Source organism: Micropterus salmoides, unplaced genomic scaffold, assembly GCF_014851395.1.
Source record: "Micropterus salmoides isolate LMB-PRFRI ecotype aquatic unplaced genomic scaffold, ASM1485139v1 Ms_hic_scaffold_2, whole genome shotgun sequence".
In the NCBI taxonomy this organism is placed as follows: Eukaryota; Metazoa; Chordata; class Actinopteri; order Centrarchiformes; family Centrarchidae; genus Micropterus; species Micropterus salmoides.
The window spans coordinates 34830029-34851179 of NW_024041150.1; the positions used below are offsets into that span (position 1 = coordinate 34830029).

The window sequence follows — 21151 nt, forward strand, 5'->3', positions numbered from 1 at the left end:
TTTATCTTAATATAATATAATAATCTTAATATACAGTACTGTGCAAAGTCATAATGCAGGTGTGGGAAAATGCTGTTAAGTAAAATACTTTCAAAAATAGACATGTTGAGTGATTATAAATGTCAATTAACAAAATCTAAATCAAATCAATTTTTCTTGCGACCACCCTTTGCCCTCAGCATCAGCTCTTATAGGTTTACTTGCACAAAGTCAGGGACTTTGTAGGCATATTGTCAGGTGTATTATTAACTTAACTTTTAAAGTTTTGTACAGTGCTGTATATAATTAATAATGTGAAGATTTATTCTCTAGTATTTGACTAATAAATCATATGTCTGCATATCTGATGTATGTGAGTCTTTGTGTGTCTCTGCAGGGTGCGTTTGCCTACATTGTGAACTACCTGATGTACATCTTCTGGGCTTTACTCTTCTCTTTCCTGGCCGTCGCGCTGGTCAGAGCCTTTGCCCCGTACGCATGTGGCTCAGGAATACCAGAGGTAAAACTGCACTCAGAATAGTAACGCACTTATAAAGCAGCATCAATGTGATGCCGCTTATTTCTTCTAAATAAATATAGGCCTATAGACCATTTATTATACATACGTTTTATTTCACGTTTTCATTTTATAATGAATTCTTCATTGATAACGTTTGCTTTAGTGATGAATGTTTATGAATGGACAAGCTGGAATGCTCTGAAATATGTCCATGTCTTTCTTTATTTAATGTTAATAAACAATTTGCAGATTAGTCCCTTCGCTTACTGTCTGCTTTCCTGACAGCGTGTTTTTTTTTATTTATTTTTTTTTAAATGGAGCATAAAAGCCAGACAGGGCTCCCTCCATCCTCTCTGCTATCCTGCCATCAGTGTTTACTTTCTCTTTGTCTCTGTTCTTTGACTCTTTATTTCTGTGGAAGTGAAGAGCTGAAGAAGGAAAAGCTGACCGGGCGCAAACATATCAAAACTGATTCTCCCGTGTCATATATACAGAACAAAACACACAAACACAACTCCTCCCTGCGTTCATAAACTGTTTCTCTCGCGCTCCGGCTCTCAAATGAAGTTCTCCTAAAGTTCCCGTCACTGGAAGGTCAGACAGAGGTCAGCATGCCCACGCACGCGAGATTTAACTGCTTATTTGAAAGAAAAATATCTCCAGACTTCCTTTTCTCTTGTGGGTCCCTCCTATAAATGTTTACACTCTTACTTTTTTCTTGGTTATACGTTGACACACGCATATCTAAACGGATCCCTCCCTAATATAAACAAACATATAATCCCAAACACGTCCTCTTCGTCTCAGCACACACAGCTCACTCTTTTCTTTCTTTCAGTGGGACATTATTGGAACGGGACGTTTACATTTCCAAAGCAAGTGTCTAATAAAAACATGTACACAAACAGGAGAATTGTGCTATTAAACAAAAAGTAAAAATTATATAATAGGGTGACCAGACATCCAGAAAAATTCGGAACACTAACAAACCTTAGTTTAGCTAGTTATAGCCGAATTAAACATTAAATGCTGTGGAGTTGCTGCTCGGCTTTCCATTGGCTACAGCAGGACCTGAACGGTATCATAGACACGGTGAACAGCGTTGTTATAGCCACAAAGTAACACGTGTGTGCTCTGTTCCCTTTTTTGTTTTCTAGTGTAGATAGTGGAAGTTAAAGTCGGAAGGACGGGGGGAAGTGTAGCTGCAGGCAGCCACGGATAAGGAGAGATCTTACATGTGTGTTGTGCAGACAGATGTGATGGCCCCACACTGCTGGGATGAATTTAATGAAATAAATTACACATTGTTACATACAACACAGTCATTGTGTTTTTTTCCTAATGACAGACAGTTTTCTTCATGAACCTAAATAATTAATATTGGCGTCGAGTTTTGGCTTTCACGTGTTTTACTGATTAACACTGAATGTAATGTACTGGAGGCCACGCCCACCCCCAATTCCCCTGTCCTGAATTTCACCCATCCTCATCTGGTCACCCTCATGAATAATAATAATAAAAACAATATATACATTATATACAAATACTGAGAACTATAAACACTGCAATATTTTTTATTTTTTACGAATGTGTGTGTGTCCCTCAGGCTGTGGCATGTTGATGTGCCCTGTCTAGGAGGAAGTGCATATACTGTGTTCTTGCGTATTGGTTGCCACGCTTGTTTTGTGTTTCCCTCTTTCGATTGCCAGTGTGTGATCACTGAGCCTGTACTTGATTTGATTCTGCCTCTGCCTCTCTTCTTTTTTTTTTTTTGAGGGCCAGATAAACGTCACTCTGGCTTTTAGCTTCTCCTTCACTGTGTTCCAAATAGGCTCTTTTACATTGTGTTATAATTTAGTTTACTCTGATTGGTGGTGTTGTGAGTCGCTCACTCTTCCCCTCTCTGCCTTTCTCAGATTAAAACCATCCTCAGTGGGTTCATCATCCGCGGCTACCTGGGGAAGTGGACCTTGATCATCAAGACCATTACCCTGGTTTTAGCCGTCTCCTCTGGGCTCAGTTTAGGGAAGGAGGGCCCTCTGGTACACGTTGCCTGCTGCTGCGCTAATATATTGTGTCATCTGTTCACCAAGTACCGCAAGAATGAGGCCAAGCGGCGAGAGGTAGGCTCTGAGGCAGTTTGGGGTGCGGTGATGAATAATGAGGGATTTTATTGCTAGTTTAGGATCCAGTGTCCTAGTTTTGGAGAGTTTAACAGGAGAGATGCTGATAGAATAGACCCCATTAAAAAACAAAACAATGTGGTTTCAAATTCTGCTGTTCAGTTTATTTGTTTTTTACTTTCATACAACAGAGTTAACAGACAAATTAATATTGGCTCTGAAAGCTGGGTGTAAAATAGTTGCTTACTTTAAGTGGAGAAGTTATAAAATGAAGTATTGAACTGGCTGTTGTAGTGTTACAGTCTCTCAGACTATATTATCTAAAATCCCAGACGAACACTAGCTTAAGAAAGACAAAATTGTTCAAATTCAAATCACTGATTTGGTGCACAGTAGTTGTATTTGGCCTTTTTATCGCAAAAGTGCTGGGAACTCCTGGTTTTGATCAGACCAGCTCTCACTCAGCTGTTGTCTATGGTAGGAAATGGACTGTACCAAAGAACATCTGCTCATTCAACAATGAGAAAGCAGGGCTCCATTGAGTGTGTCTGAGCAAACCACAGGAACAAAAAGAGACTCCCACAAGGACAAAATGATTATGGTAGATAGTGTAGTAACTTAAATCCTTAGTGGATTTAAGTTTAATGGTTTTCCATTTCACAGACAGAAGTGAGATAATGAACTCCTTTCACAGATTCTTATCAAGTTTGTATCTTAGATTAACATCTCACTTGTGCCGTACTACAACTGAATTGAATTCAGATGTTTGTTTGTTTTTGCTGCGTGTAGGTGTTATCTGCAGCAGCAGCAGTGGGCGTGTCTGTGGCCTTTGGTGCTCCCATAGGAGGAGTCCTGTTCAGCCTGGAGGAGGTGAGAACAATAATTTATTCACTCTTTTCCTGCTGGCCAACCAGCCTGGGTATTTTGTCTGGTAATCCCCTTTCTGCATCTGTTTAGACTGATATTGATATCTTAGACAACATCAGATATCTGATGCAACGTGAGACTGTAAATCTACCACAACTATATAACAGACACTTCAGGCAAAAGTGATTTCATTACAGTGTATCACACATGGCAGGATCAGAGAGAAACTGATTTTTCTTATGTTTTCAGTATCAGAACAATACTGCAAGTACCCATTACTAAAACTAATATGAAGAGGTTTTAAATTTCTTTCCTTGTCTTGTTTAAGTTCTCTTGAAAATGTGACTGGCACCTAACTTGGGTCATAATAAACCATGAAACCTGTTAACTGTTAATGTTTGCATAGTGGAAATAAATGTGTCTGCGGCTTTATAATCCATCTTTAATGAAACGCCTTGCAGAGGTTTAGATCCTGGAGACTTTTTCACCACTTCAGAGGGCAGTTTTAAGCCACAAAAAAAGAGCACTGCTTCTCGAACAAAGGGACTGAGCACTAAACTGTTGATTTATTAGTGAGTGCAATAGTGTTCTCATTGCATTCATTTTTTGCTACATTTTCGGCACCTCAGTAGGGGGTTAAAAACTGTAAAAACTGTGTACAGTTTGACACATTTAACTGTCTTAGCCCTGGAAATAGCACTGAGATGTTGCTTCCCTAGTTGACACAATACTGATGCTGCGTTCCATTTACCTCGGAAGTCGGAGCTGGGAATGACGTCACACCCGAATTGGCGGCGTTCCAGTTAACAAGTCGGAAAACCTTGCTCGACCAGCTGTTTATTTACAACTAGCCAGGTTAGCAATTGATACGGCAGTTGATTTAAAAAAACAAAACAAAACGCATTGTGCGGTATTTACTCACACTAAACACTGTAGTGACATGTCAGCAGTTGGACAGCACTTTGTGTACAAAACATTTATATTAGTCACAAGTACACAGAAGTGCTAATAAACAGTATAAGCTACAGCTTTCACTAACTGTTACCCCGACAGCCATCTTGGATCACGAAGTCGGGGTCGTGCGGTTCTCCCGACTTCCCAAGTCCGATTCTGACTTAAGGGGGCGTTCCCTTTGAAATTTTGACCTTTAAACTCGGAAATTCCGACTTCCCATGTCAACTGGAACGCACCATTAAACCACAAGACGAGACGTGATTCAAGATTGGGTTCACGAGATCGAGACGAGGTTTTAACACTATTTTTTAAGAAATCTTTAATGCTGAGTATTAAATACGTTATTTCCTGCATTCTGATGATCTTTTTCTGCAGCAGTTCATGGTGATTCATAGGCGGAAATCACTGGGGGTGGGGGTCAGGTCCCCCCCCTATCTGATGGGTGTCCCCCCCCCCCTTAAAAACCATCAAATAATATAATGATCTATAATTGTGTAAATAGAAACAATAAAATTGCAAACAGGGCAATAAAAGTGCGTTGTAAGTTTAGAAACATTTTGAGTCACCTCTCTTGCCTCATAGTGATTTGGTCCACTGCTTTCTCTCTCACAGGGGTCCGGTGGCAGAAAACCAGTTAAATCCTTCAGTAGTTGTGAAACTCTAGTAATGATAAGTAGGCTGGCAGGGCTGTTTAATGCACTTTAAACATTGGATGAACTGATTCTTGTCTTTTAATACAGATGATGTTGAGTTATTAAAAAAGTTATGATAACCTATTGTTTTTCCATGAGCCCATCAAACATTACCTAGCTTATTTGGTAGCTTGTTTAACAGCTTATTGGATTGTAACTCATCTTCTACAGCTAGAGACGCGCAGATTGATCAGCTGGAGACTGAAGTAGGCTGTTTTTATTTCGTCTACCCTGACCGGTGACCGGGGCCGAGCGGTGTCAGCTATCCAATTTTCTGCTGATCTGCGCCAGTTCTTTTAAATAAAACTGCTGACAAATAATGTCATAGTAGACAGAGAAAGAAAGAGAGGGAGAGATGGACAGACAGACAGTTGTTGGTGTGTGCTTCTGTGTCTGAGGGGAAAAGTAAGGTGAGCAAATTACTGTTGTTTGTGATTAATTAGCTAACAAATATACTGGTGCTGATAGGATACCTGATAGATACCTAATAAAAACAGATTTTTCCAATAGTTTGTGTATGCTGTCAATTATAGTTCTTAGAAAGGAATAAAATCGCAATCGGCCAAAATCAGGATCGGCAGGTCAGACCATTTAAAAAAAAATCAGTAACTGGAATCAGGCAGGAAAACTGTAATCTGTGCATTTCTTACTACAGCGATAATTCTCTTGGCGATTAATCTAGTAGTTGACAACTACTGTATTAATCGTTGCAGCTCTATTTACTATTAGTACAGTATCATTATGATCTTATGGCTTTACGAGTTCTCTCTTTTTTCCTTCAGGTGAGTTATTACTTCCCTCTGAAGACCCTGTGGCGGTCATTCTTCGCTGCCTTGGTGGCGGCCTTCACTCTGCGCTCCATCAACCCGTTTGGAAACAGCCGCCTGGTGCTGTTCTATGTGGAGTTTCATGCCCCGTGGCACCTGGTGGAGCTGGCCCCCTTCATCCTGCTGGGAATATTCGGGGGCCTCTGGGGGGCGCTGTTCATCAAGGCCAACATTGCCTGGTGCAGGAGACGTGAGTTCTGTAGTTTAATTGTAGATTGTTTTTTATTGATTTGAATGAAACAATTTCCTTCTGTTTTTAGCCTTTTAATCAGTTTCGGCCTCTCTAACAGGTAAATCTACGCGTCTTGGTCACTACCCTGTCATTGAGGTGCTGGTGGTTGCAGCTTTGACCGCTGTGGTTGCGTACCCAAACAGCTACACCAGGATGAGCGGAGCCGAGCTCATCTCTGAGCTGTTCAACGACTGTTCTCTGCTCGACTCCTCTCAGCTCTGCGGCTACAAACAGGTCAGCTGATGTTATTTTTATTCCCACAAAATAAGCAAATATAGAGCTTTAGACCACCGGCGTGGGAATGGTGTCATATTATAGATAATTACTTCATTAGTTGAAACTACTGGCATTTTGAGTAATTTCAAATGTATTTTTGTTTCTTTGTCTGGCTACCTGTTCCTTTTCATAATGTTTTTTGTCACTTCTCTATCTTCTCTCTATTTGTCTTCCTCTCCTACCGTACTCTCCACACATGCTTTTCAGCCAGCGAACACATCAGAAACAGGTGTAGGTAACAGCCTGGCTGACCGGCCGGCGGGAGAAGGCCTGTACACCGCTCTGTGGCAGCTGGCCCTGGCCTTAATCTTCAAGATGTTGATCACTGTGATTACCTTTGGCATGAAGGTTGGTCCAGACACACACACAGACAGAAACACAAACACAAACATTACGAATGAATAATTGGCTATTGTGTCGCTTGTTAAAGTGTCACTACTCTCCTTTAAACTCTGTTATCGATCAGGAATTTTTGGCTGATGCTGCTTTTGGTTTCTCATTAATGTTTTTGTGAACTCTGTGTTACATGGAGTGTGGAAATCCCACAAAGACAGCTGTCTCTAATATGTCTGGAACCAGCGGCATAGTTTCATTCACTAACCCATTTTGGAATTTAGATGACGTGTAATTGGACCTCTGGAGCCTTTTTGTATGGTTCAGAAGCTGAGTCACAGCAGCATGACTCTCCATCCTGTTGCTCACTGGAGTATCAAGTTATTGGTGAAAGAAAGACATGAGTAACAGAGATTTATTACAGACGCTTTTAACTGAGTGCACTTCATTTGGCTGAAAATACAAGTGGAAATTGTGTTTTAGAATAATTATTAGGGAGAATCTTGTCCGTCCAATCACGACTTGACATGATGAGGATGTCTTTGTCTTTGTAATGAGTGAATTACTCTTCCAAGGATGATGACAAAACAAAAAAAAGTGAAAAAGTAAATTCACAGATCCCAAAAATCGATTCTTGTGTGTCATTAAGATTTATGTTGCCCCTAGAGAGTGTACAGCACTCCCAAACACAAAAGTCCATCTTCAAAGAAGGCAAAACCTTTTGGATTCAATCACTTCCTCACACTTTTCTCTGCCTTAGTTGAGTGATCCTCTTCAAGACCAGTGAGCTTAGGTTATCATTTGTATTGGCAGCATTTTAATGGCTGCTATTTAACATGTATATGCAGTTATACAGTATCTCACAGAAATGTGAGTACACCCCTCACATTTCTGTAAATATTTGATTATATCTTTTCATGTGACAACACTGAAGAATGACACTTGGCTATAATGTAAAGTAGTGAGTGTACAGCATGTTTAACAGTGTGAATTTGCTGTTGCCTCAAAATAACACAGCCACTGATGTCTAAACCCCTGGCAACAACAAAAGTGAATACACCCCTAAGTGAAAATGTCCAATTTGGGCCCAAACTGTGAATATTTTGTGTGGCCACCATTATTACCAGCACTGCCTTATATCCCTCTTGGGCACGGAGTTCACCGGAGATTCACAGGTTGCCACTGGAGTTGTACACTCACTACAAGTGGTTTATAACACACTATAATGTAGTTGCAAGCAGATACACGTGTTTATTAATGTATTTGTCAACAGCTGTAACTCCTCCTGTAGGCAGCAGTAAGCTGGTGTATGAACGGCTAATGAATGACAATATAGTAAAAGCCAGTTGTAATAATTTAAAATGTCTTATAATTGCTGACAAATACAGTATGTTAATAAACACTTAATAAACTGTCCTTATGTTATAGTGTGTTACAAACATTTATGAAATGTCTATAAACTGCTTATAAATACTAATAAGGGGAAGTGTTACCCATATGGTAAAGACATGAGTGAATGCTTTAGGCACACAGTGTAAGAGGCTGAAAGAAGAGACACCTTTCTTGCTTGCATGAAAAATCTATTCTGAATGAAATCGTGAGATTCCCAAAGATTTCATCCCTAAAACAATCCAATTACCCAATAACCAAAGCATACAATTGTCAGTTTTATAAATACTCATCTTAATTTTCAATACTTTGTGTCATGTTTTTGCTGTGACCTAATCACCTTGTGAGAATCAATAAAACTCCTTAAATCTTACGATATATCAGCTCTTTTTAACAGTCAAGAGAGAAGTAGTTTACAGTGTTGGGCTGCAGCTAAGGATTATTTTCCTTGTCGATTCATCTGTTACTTATTTTCTCAATTGATCAATTAGTTATTTGGCTACGCAGCCCTGGCTTATACTTCATCTCATCATTTGTCCGACCAGGTTCCCTCTGGTCTCTTCATCCCCAGTATGGCAGTCGGTGCCATCGCTGGCAGACTGCTGGGTGTCGGCATGGAGCAGCTGGCCTACTACAACCATGACGAGTTAATATTTAAAGGGTGGTGCTCGCCGGGAGCAGACTGCATCACTCCGGGGCTCTACGCTATGGTTGGAGCAGCCGCATGTTTAGGTGAGACGTGAGTGGCGGTAAGCTCTTGGGTTGGTGCTTGATTTGTTTGAGAGATGAGCGCTGAACTGTAAAGAAAACATAATCCTGATGATGAGTGAGGGGAAAAAATGGAGCGTGAGATCAACAGAGATATCTGCCTAGTACATTTTGTTGTTGGGTGATTTAGTTGGAGTGTCCTGACCTCACCCTCAGGTGAAGAGCTCAGATATCCAGAAGCAGCCTGGGGTAGATAAAAGGAACCAGGTGCATCTTGGGGCATTTGATCAGGATGTTTTGTGCGTGCCTGGCCACAGTGGTATTCTGAGCATGTACAACTGGTAACATGCCAGAGGGATTAAAGCTGATGATACACGCAGCAACTTTTAGAACTTTTGCTGGTGGCAAGACCGACCATGTTTTGAACGGACAGCGGCTGAGTGGGCAGGTGGCGGAGTGGTGTGGGAAGGGGATTACGGCAGTAATCTTTACTCATTACCACTGATGGCAACATTGCCCAGCACCATTGCTCAAAAAGTTGCCCTGTGCATCATCTGTTTAAGATTACACGGGTAGTCTGACTTTGGACTGCTACAGAGCAGCTGGATCAGGGTTGTTTTTTTGCACCATTTATTTATCATCAAGTTCTTTGTAAATCTGTCTTAAGATGATGTATCATCCTATAAAAAGTGTTGGATGGATGACAAGAATTAAGTGTTTGCTTTTTCCTCCGCTTAGCTTCCAGTTCCTTTGTCAAAGCCTAAGTAAACGCTGTGTAGAAATCAGATAGCTGGTGCGCTTCGTCACCCTCCGGAAATGTTTTGTATAAAAACGGATGAGTGCTAAATTCCTACCGTGAGGACAGGGTTTCAGCTATCCAGAGCGTTCAGCCCACATTCGTTTGTCTTGTAGATCTGGGACAAAGGTTTCTCTGTTCCTGAAACATGTTACCAATTGTGTTTTACTGCTAGTTACCTTTTACCAATTTTAGTGCATTCTGCTCCTAACGATAGCCCTCGTTAACACAAGTGGCGGAGAATAAGTGCCAGCCATGAGTAGATCTGATTGAGCTTTGTCACTTTTTACCCAGCTGTCCAATCACAGTAGAGTAGGGGCGGGACAAATACCACACCGTAGCAACGGTTACTATCCTGGAACCGGGCTTCGTCCAACCTCAGCTCTTGGACTAAATGGTGGTACTCGCCGTTTCCTCAGCCACAAAATCTCATGAAGTCACATGAAGTCCGTCTTCTCTCTCTACCTGCTTCAGCCTTCTGTTCATACGGAGCAAGTGCTCTACTCTGTGTTGACATTTTTACATCCAGTAAACTTAGGTACAACTACTTGCAACAAATGTATCCTATATTTCCCGCTTTGGTGGACAGGGGCCCTTACTCCTAAATGACTTATGTACTGTTACTACTCGTCCCCTTTAAGACATTTTAATGGTACGTATACATCATAGTCTGTTTGTGGTGCAGAGAGCATGCCCATAGGAATGCTTTATTATTGTATTATTTTGTCATGTGTAAATGTTTTATTTATAGGCTGTGCTCGCTGTGTGTCTTGAATACTTGTTTTATGTCTCAGTGTAGTTACTGGATGTGATGTCCTGAGGTTTTTGTGATCTCACCAATGCAAATTCCTATTAACTATGTTGAATTAGCAATGAAGTATCCAGTCATGAATCTACTGTGAGCTCAGTGGTGAGTTTGTTACTCCACCTGCAGGTCACCCTAGAAAGTGAATAACAAAAGTGTCTGGTGACACAACGGTTTCAGCCATTGCCAAAGTAAATCAAAAAGATTTTGACAGGCTGTAATTAACACTTTATCTTATTTTGCTTTACACTGTTTTGTATAAAAAGGGTTGATTATAAAATAAGCCGTAACGCTCTCCAAACAACTAAGTATTGTATCAATGTCCCCAGTAATCTTAAATCTATAACTGAAAAACATGTGAATTTAATGACAACCGTCTGCATCCGGGAACAATTTTGAGAGCTTATGATCATCTCCATTATTGCATCTTTAAAGTACTAAGCAGCTTAAAAAAATACAACTTGTTTTTTCATCCACTCACAATAGAAATATTTCATGTCCAGTTGAGTTAAGCGAGTTGTTTAGAAGAAAGAAGCCACAGAGGACATCTGTGGCATTAAGTTAAGAGTGCAGCGTCGGTTTCTGGCTCCAACCGAGCAAGATGATTATAATTGAACCATGAAATTAAACTGCGACATTTCCATTAAAAAAAAAAAAAAAAAACGATGAGGGGAAAATGAAGAGCTCAAACTTTCAGACAAAGAAATGTCAAAATGCAGACGAATTCTCTTCTCAGACAGACTCTCTCTTTTCATACTGTAGTAATGCTGGTATTAATGTGACGTCCAGGTGAATCAGATAACATTTGACCCCCTTCTGTCTCCCTGCAGGTGGAGTGACTCGTATGACTGTGTCGCTGGTAGTCATCATGTTCGAGCTGACTGGCGGTCTGGAGTACATCGTGCCCCTCATGGCTGCAACCATGACAAGCAAATGGGTGGCAGATGCATTCGGAAGAGAGGGAATCTACGAGGTTAGCCTTTTATTGTCTTTGCTGTGAGTTTTATGTGGTTTGATGTAGTCCCTCTGGTTCCTCTCCAGCTAAAAACATACACACTCTGTAATGTGCGTTAGATTTAAGAGGGCGCGGTTTTGAGTTTGGTATTTACTCGAGAATGTTCTGCAGGCTCACATCAGGCTGAACGGATACCCGTTCTTGGAGCCTAAAGAGGAGTTTGCTCACAGCAGCCTGGCCGTGGACGTGATGAGGCCCAGGAGGTCGGACCCTGCTCTGGCTGTGCTCACACAGGAGGGCATGACTGTAGGGGAGGTGGAGGTATGCATGCAAACACACACACAACAGCATACAGTAGTTCAAAACGCACCGGAGTACAGAGCATAAAAAGCATTAAAATACGCAGCAGTATGGAAAGTGTGTTTTTCTATTTAAGCAAAGCATGTGTAGATGTGGATGTGACGCCTGCAATTAGTCTCTCAAGGTTCAGGTTTTTTACATGTACTTTTTTGAGGGTATATATTGTAGATTGTACAGTAGATTGTAGGTATTATTTTTTTTAGTCACAACTTCTAAAACTGTCTAAAAAAGTATTCCATCTCTTTCCTAAGGATTTGTAGTAGTTGTACCATTTTACACATGACACATACTGTTTTATTTGTCCCCAGGCCTTGGTGGAAAGCACTCACTACAGTGGCTTCCCTGTGGTCGTGTCTCAGGAGTCCCAGAGGCTTGTGGGATTTGTACTCAGAAGAGACCTGCTCATATCAATAGGTCAGAAGTGTTTGTGTATATCTGGAAATATACCATCACAATAGGAAATGCTGAATGCTTCAAATATTTTATATATAACATTAGATAATCTTGTGATTGAGTTGAAATGACAACTTTTAGGTAGGTAGATTTTATTGTCACAATGCAACAAGTTGTAGAGTGAAATTGAGTTTTGTAACTCCCTTCTGCTACATAGCAGACAGTAAACATTAATAAAGATTAAATTATGAAAAATGGTAACAGAAATAAAATGTAATCAATGGAGCAGTGCTGAGGATGAATTAGAGTTTAAGGGTCTGATAGCTTGGGGGGAAAAGCTGCTCTGCAGTCTGGTGATGAGGCAGCAGAAACTTCTATATCTCTTCCCAGAAGGCAGCAGGGTGAACAGGCTGTGGCTGGGTGGGTACTGTCCTTTAGTATCCTTTAGGCTCTGTAGGCACCTCACCTCAACGATATCACTGATGCCCAGTAGATGGGTACCAATGATCTTATGAGCAGTTTTAATCACTCGCTGCAGAGCCCTTCAGTCCTGGGCCGTGCACATCCCATGCCAGTTTGTGATGTTTCCAGTCAGGATGCTTTCTATTGCTCCTCTGTAAAAGCTGACAAGAACTTGGCGTGGGAATTTGGCCTTCTTAAGCTTCTTTAAGAAAGTCGTTTCTGAGCTTTCTTCACCAGTGTGGAGATGTGAGACGACCATGTCAGGTTCTCTGTCATTCTGATTCCCAGGAACTTAAAACTGCTCACCTGCTCACTCCTCCACCTCAGCTCCACTGATGTAGACAGGAGTGTGTGTCTTTATCTCCTTCTTCCTAAAGTCAACGATCAGCTCCTTAGTTTAGTTGACGTCGAGTAGTAGGTTGTTCTCTGTACACCACTCTGCAAGATTATCAATTTCCTCCCGATATGAAGTCTTTAAAGTTTGCTAGCAAACTGCAATTTAGAAATTATTGCTAATGTTATGACATCATAATTTGTGTTATCTTTATTTATTTTTTTGTTTGTTTTGTTGTTGACATCTCACTCACTTAATAATAAATGTTAACCACCACTCTTTTCAGACAACGCTCGGAAGCGCCAGGAGGGAGTCGTCAGTGCTTCCCAGGTGTTCTTTACGGACCATGCTCCAGCTCAGGCTGCTGATGCTCCGTCACCGCTCCGCCTCAGGGGCATCATGGACCTGAGCCCTTTCACGGTCACCGACCACACACCTATGGACATCACTGTGGATATATTCAGGAAGCTGGGGCTACGCCAGTGTCTTGTTACACACAACGGGTGAGAACAAACACATGTACACAGTAGGGTGTGATTTAAAAAATATATATATTCATTCTTTTTTGACCATTTTCAAGCCAAACATTCTCCAGAAGATAAACCTCTTCATGATTTACTCTTAAAATGTACTTTTGTCAGGGTAGACAATCCTCTAAAAGAGCACTTTGCTGTCCCGTAACAACGAGTACAAGTAAAGAAAGGTAGGATAAATGGTAGGAGAGATGGACGAATACTTAAAGGGACCACACTCCCACGCCTGAAGACATTAAAGTGAGATATCTTCAGGAAATGATGCTGGTGGAGGCATGGAAGGAGTGGGTGTGTTGGAGAGCCTCGGTTCATTCTGATATCAGGTCATGCATTAAAGGAAAATCAAGGAGGCACAGGAGTTAGGGAGGAAGACATAGGCGGTTAATGGAGGGAGGAGCAGTGAGAGATAGAACAGAACATTCTTCAGGTGTATTTACGCAAATCTCTTCAGTGCCACTGACCTCATTACTATAAACTTTACCCAGGACTTTTTATAGCCTTCTTTCAGATGGAGCTTTGCTCACCCATCCATTGATGGAATGGGTTTTAGGATTTCTTATATAGCTCTTTGTAATGGAAAACAATCACGTTGACACCAGATGTTGTGGATGCAGCAATAAAATGTTCGTTCTATTTGGCATCTGGCCTGCGAAACAGGAAGGAGAAGAGCGGTCGAACCACTTTCCTGCTATTTTTCTATTTTACGTAGCTCGTAAAATTCCGTCTCGAGTCGCATCTGCTGCCACAAAGTGATCCCTGCCATTAAGGCGTGATTCATTGACTGTTTGAGTAAAGGAGTGTGTATTGTGCTTATTTGTTTATTTTTTGTCTCTTTCTCCCTGTGAGCTTCGATTAAAGGAACCGTTATGAGAGGTGTGTTTGTCAGGATGTCCCGTAGCTTTTCTTTTCAGGAAGCTTTAGGGACTCATAGGCGCTCATAGCTATTTATTCAATAAACATATAAAAATACATTCAGACAGTGCTTGTTTTTTGGGCTTGCAAGTAACACTAGTTTTAAATAATGGCTATTTCTGCCGAATACTTTAGTCCATTAATCAATTAATTAATTTGTCTATTAAATGTTAGATAATAGTTAGATACTGAAAACTACTGATTTTAATTTCTCTGTGAGGAGGTGAAGTTTTCAAGTCTTGTTATGTTCAACCAACAGTTCAAACCCCAATGATGTTTAGATAATTCAGATCACAATGATTCGAGACAAACTAAAGCAGGAAATCTTCACATTTGAGTGGCAGATGAATTTTCATTAATGAAGTTTATTTCTTCAAAGGTTTGTACAATACGGTGGCCAGGATATCAAGCTGTGTACTTGGAAGCTGATGCGTTTAGAAAACAGCGTTTAACCTCTCAAAGATATTACCGAAACACTTTCTCACTGTATTTTTAAATCGTCTCCATCTACAAAAACCACTCCCAGCTGCACCAGGGCCAACATTTCACAGACAGCGCTGTTATCTGTCAGACCCAATACCGTCCTTGTGATGACAGAAGGACAATGTTGGTCTGCAGTATTACATTCAGACAGACCAGAGCAGAAGATACTCCCGGTGAGAATAAACTCAATCAGTGTTTCATTTATTTTCCCACTTCATTTCCTCACTGACCCTCGTGCACACACACACACAACCGCCAGTTGTTTAGATGGAGATCTGACAAGTTCAAACACACAGCTCTCTGGGATTTTGGGAGTGTGGAATTAGGTATATTTTCATGAGTGTAGGGAAATGGTATATTTTACCAACACTGTCAAACACAGGCTTATAGTAGCTTGAACACATGTAACAATTTAGCTTGTGGTTTCTCTTTGTCACTGTCTATATTCCCAGCAGGAGTGAAAACTCTCAGCTGTGGCAGTTAGTTCTTCAGTTTTTATAGTCTTTGTCTAACTAGCTTTTGTCTTCAGACTGAGCAGCCTTTGAGAACTTGGCCATCATGCATGGATATATAGATGTAGTTGTGACAGAAAAGGGGGTAATATCATGACACTGGGACCTACACGTCCCATAATGCATCTCGATAGCATCACAATGACATCATAAGGATTATTTATTCAGGCTTAACCAACTTCCCCCCAGAGCCACCGAAGACGTTTATTGCAAGCTAAGTTGCGCTCCCTATAATGTGTCAACTAATCCTGATGTGTTCAGTCAGCTTCTGCCCTTTTGAGATGTTTCAAATGGTTCCCTCGTCTGGCAGCTGGAGCTGAGCTTTAAAGTTTCCCAGTGCAGCTTTAAAAGTCTGTGTAGCCTCGAGGTGAAGTGGGCTCATTGGACTGTAATTCGCTGTCAACAAAAACCCTGAGACGTGCCCGTGAGTTTGGCTCGACATGTTTACTTCTCGGATATTTAGCTGCCGCTCTCCCACCAGAACATCTTGTTATGAGCAATTTAAGGTTCACTCACTGCCTTGCCATTGGGCACTTCTGACAACGCACACGCAGCTGCTGAAAGGCTGTTGACAGGCCCAGTGACTTCTGCAGGACTCGCACATATTTGCTTCAGATGGGCTGCTTGTTGGTTAATGACAGAACCGCTGAGGTTACAACAGAGTGGATCCACGTGTGACAATAAAATGGAAAAATATTTTGAGGAATCCCATATTCTTCTATTATGGGACAGAGCATAAATGGGAACAAAAGGAGGCACATAAAAGGGGGCTGTGAAGGGAAGGTTTGGGCTTCAGGCGACTAGGACGAAGGAATTAAATACAGCTGAAGAAAGTTCTGCTTCATCAGGCAGGATTTGTGTTTTTAATGTGAGGTTTTAGACACGGTGAATCACTCCATGTCTGCGAATGAAGATAGTTTGAAACGCTCACAAAAAAGACCTTGAGTCGGTGTAAGATCTCTGCGGTCGTCTTGTCAGATGGATACTGTTAATTTCATCACTCTGACTGGCAACAATGGTATTTTCCCAGACTATCTTTAGATTGTTAGTGTCTTTAGCTCAAGGTTGCCTCACTGGCAGGAAGTGTATCTAGCTCATCTTAAAAACACTCCTCGCCTGGGTGTGTTTCTTTTTCTTTCTGTCAGCTAAAATCTTCTAACAATTCATTTTGCAAAACAAGCTTTTTATCAGAGCTTTACTCAGAAATAGGACACGTTATGACATAAAACCTCAAAGACAACATCTCAACCTTAGACATTTCTGAAGAGTGTGGTTATTTTTTATCTCGTGTTTTATTCTGATCAAACACACATTTATGTGTGAATGATTCAGTCAGATAATTTGTTTGTTTGCAATATTTCCAGATGACTCCAAAGAGACATACTGGTGTCTCATTGGGCCCTTTATGAGGACACTGTCCATTTTATGGGAGCAGCTTGTTTTATTTATTTATTTTTTCAGGATAAGGCTCTTGATTTTCAGTATTTCTGTTATTGCCAACATAAAAAGACCAACACCAGCAACAGTGATCCATCTCTAAATCCTTTCTGACGTCCCTGTCTGTGGCTCTCAGCCCCAAGCTCACCGGTTCCTATTGAAGGTGTAAATCTAAGAGCGCATTCAGTCAGTGGTCATTTTATTTGTTTTGTTTGGTGCGGTTTGCTTTAACACTGCCCTTTTTGAAAATGAACCAGAATTTGTAATCAAAACCACACGTGTGCTAAGATCATCCATTCATTGGACAGAAATTCTGGAGCTGGTAAAAGCAGGAAGCTTTCGAATCACACACACCGAACTCCACTAAATAAGCCCCTGCGGGGAGAACATGCTCTGTGCGCCTACGTGGCATGCTGACAGCGAAGAAGACGGATCAGATATAAAGTTTGAATTCATACAGAGGCATACAACCAGATAAACATATTTTTACATCAGAAATGATTACTGATAACAATACATGTTTCTCAAACAGTAGTTATTTGTGTATTTGAGAGGGACTATTGTCAGCTGTGGATAGTGAGGAAGTACTGAGTATTTAAAGCAGCAGGACGGTGTTGTTGTATTGACTTATAAATAAAGTCAATAATAAACTACAGTGGCTGTGTTCAGGGTACTAAAGGAACTTCTTACCTTTTTAAATTCTTCTTTTTAAAGCTTTTAACTTTCAGCACAACAGACAAAAGTCACATTTATTAAAATGTCGTGTAACAGTAGCACAAGTACGAACTGTCAATTAGATGTCATTTACAACTTTAGATAGCAAAATGCATCTGAAGTCTGCTGACATTAGCCACCATAGGCCACGGGTCACACTAGGGTTTCGCATTTGTGTTGTTTATAAATCCAGCGCATCCTTTCCTTTAAATCGGCACCCCCGCTCCTTCTTAAAAGCCCAAACTCCCTCTCTTCCAGGCTGTTGCATGTTTACTTCAGGGATGGGGTTATAAACAACTTGCTAGTTGCCATTATTAGCTTCAGCCTATGACTTTTTACACTGCAGACTTTTCCTCTACTCATAACTTAACCGTTTCCATATTATTTATACTTAAAACCAGGTGTGTCAAGCCATGCTTTACCTGGTCCGTGCTTGTAAAATATCCACGGTGTCTGTGTCTTCTAACATATTACCGGAATCATTCTTTTCTTACTCACGATTGTTTTAAGTAATTACATCTCCCGACAGAACACCACGGATGAATTTCAGAGTTATGTAACCTTGTCGTCAGCTCAAGTAGTTCGCCTGTCACCTGCTCCACTCCCACACTATCGCACCAAGCACACATACCAGACCAAGTTAGGGCGTACTCACACTAGGCCCAGTTGCCTTATACTGTGCCCGAGCACGATTGTCCCCACTCCCCCGCTGGCCGACGCTCACACTGCGCTTAACGATCCAAGCCGGAGCACGTTTACATCATCACTCCAGTGTTTCCTAAATATGATTTATTTGTGGCGGCCCACAAATAAAGGGTTCATTTAAAGGCCCATTTAAAGTCGTATTTGATTGCAGAGCTGCGTGCAGCGCACATATTCGCTCAGCACCTCGTCTCACTTGCTCCATCTCTCTCTATCATGAACACCGTCAATGGCGGAAACCCACCTTAAAAAAAATATTAGCAAGCATGTAAAGAGGGTAGTTAATAAGGATAGCTATGTTAACGTTACCCTCCACCCTGCGCCACAGTTAGGCTGTCATTCTGTGGGAAACACTGCACTCTTTTGGAGAAAAAAAAGCTCTCTCTCTCTCTGCATGGCACAGTGGCGTTTATGTCCGAGTTCTGTGCTTGGGCACTGAGCGATCACACTGGTCAAACGAACTGGACTTTAGGGGTTAAAATCGCTGGGCATCATCAATACCAGTTGTCCGCCCCTGTTTCATGCGATATATTTATATGCATGAGCTTGAACATGAAACGGGAAACTAGATTTGACTTAATTTCACTTCACCATGTTTTTGCTCTTGTCCCTAACTGAATGTCAACATCGACTGTAATCGTCTTTATTGTGACGAGGGCCTTTGTGTTTTCTCTGTTGACTCTTGTGTTTTCATGTTGCTCTGATCTCCTGCTGCGAGCCACTTTCCATCTGGGACTGTTATAAAACCTTAGCCAAGGCAGGAGGCCAGACATCCACTCCACCTGTGTGTGTCTCTGCTTTTTGTCACTTCTATGGCTTTCAGTGACGAAGCAAACAAAGTATGATATGAAGTAATCTGCTTTTTCATGACTTTTTGTGCTCTTTTCTCTCTGCCATTAGGAGGCTGCTGGGAATCATCACTAAAAAAGACATACTGAAACACATGGCGCAGATGGCCAACAGAGACCCTGACTCCATCCTCTTCAACTGAACTCCTCTGTCCTTCCCCCTTCACCATCCTTCCATCTCTCCTCTGTGTACCAGGGGACAAGAAGACACCAGCTTGCGCACTCGAACTAAATGCACCTTTACATCTACCTAACTTTAAAAAGGCTGTTCAGAGAAAGCCGAGCAAGTCGAGCTCCATTTGCACGGGCGACTAGAGAACAATGATTTTTTTGTTTGTTTGTTTGTAACATGGGGGCGTTTTTGGCTTTCCGAAAGAGAGTTCACCACTGGAGAAAAAAAACAAAACAATGACTCATCCTTACTGACACTGCTGGCCCCAATTTCATGTTTGACACCAGAAGGATGAGAAATAAGTCAGTGGAATATTTCACATCTGCTCCTTTTGGCTTTTTCCTTTCTCCTTTTCTTTCTCTCTTTTCAAAAAAAAACTCCAAAAGGAGTCAAAAAATCCTCCTCCTCCATTAGCCACCATGCTTCTCAGCTGCACCTAAGAGAAAAAACATTTAAAAGGAGGTGGGAACAAGATAATCTCTGTTACAGATACTGACACGAAGAGAAATAACATCAGGAAAGACAAAGAGAGGTTTGGGGAGTTCCGTGCCTGCCCCCCGGCCGTCACAGCGAGCCCAGACAGGGCACTCTGAGCTGGGCTGATGGATGTTCGGTCACCTCCTCCTCTCCCCTCTTTCCCTCTGTAAGGTTTCCTGCAGCCCAAGGGAGAAGCATACAGGAGTGTGAGAAGCGGATCTAATACACTTACACTCCATAAAGACTCTTTAGATTTGTAATACGGCTCAAGCCTGGAAATTATGCAGTGTTGTTTTGCCGATTGGCAACATGAATAGTTATATTCTCATTTAAAAAAAATAAATAAATAAATAAAAATCACACACATGTAATGATAATGCTGCAAAACCATGTCATGCCTTAGGGAAGGTGTTCAGGTTTTTCTGGGCTGCTGTGGAAGGGCTAAAAAAAATACAAAAAGAGAGAATCATGACGTATAAATTAATTTATGTAAATGTAAAATTGTTTGTTCCACTAAATTATTTCATTGACTTAAATGGGTGTTTATGTGTCTGTTATTTCTTTGTTTTGGACATTTTGCGAAGCTCTGATTGTACAAATAATAGGCGACAAATCACTTATTGAATCTTTTAACAACCTCTGGTTTTATTAATCAGCATTAGATAAATAGAAAATAAGTAATCTGATTGGGGGGAAAATGCAAGTTACATTTCTTTCTTTCTTTTTATACGCTTGCTAAAATCTCGGCCTTATTGTGTCCAATGAAGGATTTAAGCAGATTTAAATTCAGTAAGCGGATTTGATGCTGGATTCAGATTTAATTAAAAAAAACAAAATAAAAACAATCAAACCTTTAACTACAGATCTTTGGTGAAACGTAATTGTGCCAGTTTTGTTTCGTTCGGCCCCTGTTCACATACAATATATTGAGAAAATGTGAGACTACGGACAGAAGGAGACTAAACTCAATTAGTCAGTTTCAGCTATAGAAGCCTTGAGTTGGTTGGAATTTGTTCTTTTGTTGAACGACACTGAGGCAGCCCTGCACACTCTGCCATCCAGTTCCCTGCTGATATCCTTTTCATGAGCAGAAAAATATTCTAAACTATTTTTAACACTTTAAAGGTTGTGCAGGTCAACGTGTCTGGGCCTCATGCTCTGCCAGGGAGGCAGCCCGGAAGTTCAGCCTCGGTACCTCGTCTTTGTATGCTTTATTCTTCCACTGAATTTATTTTCTTTCTTTTTTTCTTTTTTTTAAACTCTCGTCACACCTGGGAGCTGCTAAGCACTGCCAGTAAAAACATTCCAGGGATGTTGAAATTTGAGGACTTAACATATTAATTATAGAGACACTTT

At 41.1% G+C, this 21151-nt stretch overlaps 1 protein-coding gene across 3 annotated transcripts in view; it reads left to right on the plus strand.

The window, feature by feature from the left end:
• Positions 1-20331, plus strand: part of LOC119912586 (H(+)/Cl(-) exchange transporter 5-like) — a 37422-nt gene extending 17091 nt beyond the window's left edge. For all 3 annotated transcript variants that reach the window (XM_038731847.1, XM_038731846.1, XM_038731848.1), the window contains 12 exons: positions 377-499; positions 2416-2622; positions 3412-3492; positions 5918-6152; positions 6253-6428; positions 6678-6818; positions 8738-8924; positions 11332-11474; positions 11628-11777; positions 12125-12230; positions 13292-13508; positions 19199-20331. In XM_038731847.1, the coding sequence (XP_038587775.1) occupies positions 377-499; positions 2416-2622; positions 3412-3492; positions 5918-6152; positions 6253-6428; positions 6678-6818; positions 8738-8924; positions 11332-11474; positions 11628-11777; positions 12125-12230; positions 13292-13508; positions 19199-19289 (1857 nt within the window). In that variant the 3' untranslated portion in view covers positions 19290-20331. The remainder of the gene's footprint in view (positions 1-376; positions 500-2415; positions 2623-3411; positions 3493-5917; positions 6153-6252; positions 6429-6677; positions 6819-8737; positions 8925-11331; positions 11475-11627; positions 11778-12124; positions 12231-13291; positions 13509-19198) is intronic.
• The last annotated feature ends 820 nt before the right edge of the window (positions 20332-21151 follow it).